Source organism: Rhinocladiella mackenziei (genome assembly GCF_000835555.1).
Source record: "Rhinocladiella mackenziei CBS 650.93 unplaced genomic scaffold supercont1.10, whole genome shotgun sequence".
Taxonomy (NCBI): domain Eukaryota; kingdom Fungi; phylum Ascomycota; class Eurotiomycetes; order Chaetothyriales; family Herpotrichiellaceae; genus Rhinocladiella; species Rhinocladiella mackenziei.
The window spans coordinates 655333-660269 of record NW_013550595.1 but is presented as its reverse complement, the minus strand read 5'-3'; the positions used below and the strand labels follow the sequence as shown (position 1 = coordinate 660269).

The 4937-nt window shown below is 48.9% G+C and overlaps 1 protein-coding gene across 1 annotated transcript; it reads left to right on the top strand.

The window, feature by feature from the left end:
* Positions 1-960: 960 nt before the first annotated feature.
* Positions 961-3738, top strand: Z518_10924 (uncharacterized protein; the record flags this gene model as incomplete). Its single annotated transcript, XM_013411755.1, has 8 exons — positions 961-1051; positions 1114-1194; positions 1252-1335; positions 1384-1937; positions 1998-2031; positions 2084-2295; positions 2507-2708; positions 2798-3738. The coding sequence occupies 8 exons, from the start codon at positions 961-963 to the stop codon at positions 3736-3738; spliced, it is 2199 nt and encodes a 732-aa protein (XP_013267209.1).
* Between the last annotated feature and the right edge of the window lie 1199 nt (positions 3739-4937).

Genomic DNA, 4937 nt, shown 5'->3' with positions numbered 1-4937 from the left:
AGGTTGCCTGCGATGAGAATTAGGTCCTGCTGCAAAGAACTCTCAGCTCACAGGATATTACCTAGGAACACAACGGTTGGGAATGTAGGAGGAAAGAGATGATGAACTTCATGAAGCAGAGCCACATCGAAAGAGACCAGCTGCAATGATGGAAGCAATCGGGAGGCTGCAGATAGTTTTAAGCTAGCCACGTTGACCGCAGTTGGTAAGGTGTGAAAGGACGGCTCCTTGAGACAAGGAGTTGCAGATGAATATGTTCTTTCCAGACCAACAGGGACCTCTACAAATGTATCTGATTTTACATCTTCACGTCCATACCACTGAACCTGAACGCGGGTTGTCCTTTTACGGAATTTCCGCGAAGCGATATCATCTACTTGTAGCTATGGGGGTTGGTAGGCGAGGCGGGGTTGATCGGCTGGACACACTGATGCGCCGAGCCCATGGGGATGCCCAGTAGTCAATCCATGACCGCACCGCGGGGATGCTTGTGGGGGAGGTCAAGGCTTTAACTTCAACCTGCTAGATTCATTTACACTAGCTTAGACTGTGCCACGATCCAACGCCCTTCTGTAGTGGGAGATATTATCCAACACTAAGAACCAAGCGCCAAGCAACCCATTTTATTTCCCCGGATGACCGTCGACCCAACTTCTCACTCCTTGTTGTTCTCTCCGGTCTATCAATATCGATCGCATATCTAGATGTCACATAGTACCGTGAGAGGCAGAGATTCGCCGATGAGCAGTTCTAGTTGCCCTGAACGTGTTATTTCAGCAGATCAGCCGCTACCAATGTCGTACCTAGGTCCTTCAGATCCAAACATCTCAAAATTAGTCCGAAAGAAGACGCCCGGCGCTTGTGAGCGGTGTCGAGAGAAGAGAATCAAGGTGCCTACGCCTGCTTCGTCCTTAAGCTAAGGTATTGTGATGGCCTTCTAAGCCTCAGTGTGACAGTGCGATGGAGTACAACCGTGCGACCAATGCTCAAAAAAAGGCCAAATTTGCGTCTTTACTTGTCCGCCTTCGGTTGGAAGCGATGCGCTGGCAGAGTATGTCCCTCATAATCCCTTATTCTCTATTCCCTTGTTCACATACCGTCTCAGGAAGCTAGACCTTGTGCTGTCTCGGATCGACCGATTGGAACAAACCATGGAGCGACAAAGCCTGTATGGACCTTCAAAGTTTAATCAAGGTTCGTTGGATTCAATCGCACTCTTTGGAATGCCATGTTGAATGTGCTTCTTCTCAGTGAAAGGCAGAGGTTCCATTCCTGAGGCACAGCCCAGCTGGCTTGCTCATCTGAACCCGCAGACTGGATGTTTCGAGTATTACGGTAAGATAAGGACTCCGGAGAGCTCATACACAGTCTCATTCTGAGAAGGACGCACCTCGACTTTCGTCATCGCCTCCTCTCTCGGAAAACGAATAAGGCAACTCGAAGAAGGCATCGACCCTCCACCGCCGCAGAAACGAATGCGTATTGGTCATATACCTGTTACCGACCACGGCCACGATATGGAAAGTCTGGGCTTGAATGACCTGACCGGATTTTGTGACTATGTGATGCCATCCAATGCCACTCTTCGTCAACATCGTTGCTTACGGAGCGACGTGGCGGATCGACACATCGAGAGTTTTTTCAGTACTATCCACATATTCTTACCAATCTTTGACGTCAGCAAGTTCAGAGCAAAATACAACGCACTCAGGAATCTTTTTGGGGACAATCGATTGTTTGTTTTAAGCCAAGGTAACCACAACAGACCACAGTTTTTGTGTCTGCTCTACGCAGTCCTAGCCCTTGGGGCTTTGTACGAAGACGAAAGGGACGATAACTCGTCGTGGGCGTCATGGTATTTTGCAGAAGCTCAAGAAATCCTGGGCCGTCTGCTGGATGCAGTGAATCTTGAATTGATTCAGGCTGCCATGCTCATGGTCAGCCGCTCAACCTTCTTCGAGTCCGTTTCCACTATGTGCTGACGTGTTCACCCGTAGGGAGCATATGCGCAACATGCCATCAAGCCGAGTCGTGAGTCGCCTCTGGTTCTATGTGACACAGGCTGACCTGAAACCCATCCTAGTGGCATACAACCTGACTGGCATCGCCACCCGACTGGCATTTTCCATCGGATTGAATATCGAGTCAACATATGGCTCGGCTGCGTTTGACGCAGAGGAGGCAAGACGTACTTGGTGGTTAATATATGTCCAAGAAGTCGAATTGAGCTTGGACTCAGGTCGACCAATGTCGATCTGCATGTCTGAGATGGACATTGGATATCCCACACGTCAGGTACGCACATGAAGCGCTTTCTCGAGCTCTCAAACTAATAATTGCAGCGGATTGTTGATGACGGCGTGAATGTGGAAGCATCTCCCGTAGATTTCATCCAACCTCTTGCCGAAATCGCGAAAGTCATTCGGCGGATCTTGAAGCTTGTAAGTGGGATCGATAGTGAAACCTTCTTGAATATCACGCAAGCCTTCTCTGACCCACACTCAAGGTGAACCTTTCGAGAGAGCCTGAAATTCCCCCAGTCTTTGCGGGATTGTCGTCTGTGGAGGCTCTCCGAGAAGAGCTGCAGCAGTGGCATGCATCTTTGCCCGTCCACCTTCGATTCTATTACGAGATCCGAGGCTTGGATTCCACAACCAAAGATGCGCCTTGCAGTTGGAAGGCGAGACAGCATAGCAGCTTGCGGATCCGTGAGTGTGGCCAATTCTCCCTTCCCCTTTGTCTCCGTTTTCCCTCCTTCCATCGCTCTGGAGCCCGACAAATTCTTACCACCTTTTAGATTATAATCTCGCCATGATAATCCTCTTCCGGAGCTTCCTTAGCAAGCCACCATCTGATCCTAGCAGTCACGGCTCTCACCAGTCCGGCCAACAGCGAGAGGCTTTGTACAAATCTCTATGTCTCGACGCGGCTTGTGACATGATCAGTCACATTCACGAACTCTTCACCCTCGCACCGAGCCTGAGGCGTTGGAGTTATTATTGCTTTTACTGCTTACAGGCCACCTTGGTGCTGCTGACGAAGCTGACCGAAGATGACAACGAGTGCCGTGAAAACCAAAGACGGTCCTCGCCACCTATTCAAGATTTAGAATTACGGAATCAATCCGAAAGCCGACGAGATCTCAAGAGCTTCTGTCATCTCAGCATCGGTATATTCGAGCAGATCGAACTGAAAGCAGCCAATCGTTGTGTGCAAGTTGTACGGAAGTTTTTGAACAGATGGGAGGATCGGCAAAGGAAATATAAGCAACGGGTTCGACCCATTTTGAATAAGCAGCAGGCCCTTCGTTCAGAACACAGTACCAATTGTTCGCAGATGGCAGATCCTGACACTCATGTTCCGCAACTAGAAAAGGCGAACTCGGTTGGACAACCTCACTTCGACGTGTTTCAATCATGGTCTTCTGGAGTCGCCGCTAGTTCAAATGATGCGGATCGACGAGGATCTTTGAATCCTCCCTCCGAAAATGGAATGAACGTCGCAGAAGGGGACAATTACGCCAGTACCACGCCATCGACACAATCCCTTGGTGGGCTACAGGCAGAGCTCGAGCTTTACTGCGCGACGTATGGAAATATCTACAACGGGGACAGCGAGCTTGACCTCTTTTCGAATGACCCAACGGCTGAGTTCACCATCGGGACGAAGGCGCCGACGGGATGCTTGCTTCAAGTTGAGCAAGACTTGGAAACGGACGAGAGTGGCTGGTTCTACTAATATTCTCTTTTTGGGTAGTGACTTCATGAATTGGTTACCCTTGACATTGTCTGTCATACTGACAAGCAACACTGCTAATAAAATTGCAATTCTCCCCTGTAGCGGCAAGTGGTGGTAAGCAAATTTCTGTCAGCCGTTCAAGCCTTCGAGACCGTGAAAAACTTTCAATTGTAGCCACTTCTCATCACAAAGCAGTGGCTGTTCTCCATAGGCTCACCAACCTGCAATGGTGTGGAAACAATCAGATCAAATCAAGTACTTGGTATTCTGCGACTCTCGCGAGGTAGGAAATTGAAACTCATCCGAGGCCTGACAACTATCGAGGACACCGGGTTGTCCATGGTCAACGACCTTTTTTTCGAACGCCTTCCCTGGCATTTTGGTCAGCACAATTCCGTATTTCGTTCATCGCGCCCAAAACTACACAATATACAACAAGTTGTGACGCTTTTTCCTTGGCGCTTTGTACGGTAGCGGCCATGAAAATGATGTCAGAGGAAATGTCGCAGGGCCATTGAAGGTATTCGATCCCATTGAACGACAGATTCGCGCCATCTCACGGTGTCCAGCGTGGATATCTAGTTCAGCTTCGTTATATGTAGCCATAGACACTTTGCTGGGAAGCGAGGCTCTTGGACCTAGTGGTGACACGAGAAGTGGTGATCAAAATGTAGCTATATTTCTATGTTCGAGTAACTAAATTCCGCAAGCTGATGTACCATTGAGACAAGTCGGATATGAACAGCATACCACAAGAACATGACAGAATTTCCCAAACACAAGATCTCAAAACTTCCGCTATGGACCTGCATCGCGGAACTAATTCTCAGTCTTAGACAATCTTCTCAGGGGTATTATGCGAAGAACAGTATTAACAGAATGCTTTCGTAATTCTAGCCACGAGCAGTCCACGAACTCCAGGCTCGGTCGAAAGAAGTGGACCCCGGAAATCCCGCGAACCAATCAGCATCAATTTCTGGCCACCGAATGTATAAGTGGCTGGACTGGTTTGGTCTCCAGGACGTTGTTTCGAAGGAGATTGGGTCTCGCCACCCAGTTGACCTTGCCGAGGGCCCTTTGATATATCATTCCTTCAGTTCCCATTGTGAGATTGATACTAGATCATTTTCCATTCAAGCAGCAGAAACCTCAGTCTTGGTTGGCTTTCTGTGGTGGTGTCTCGAACAGGTTTATGCAAT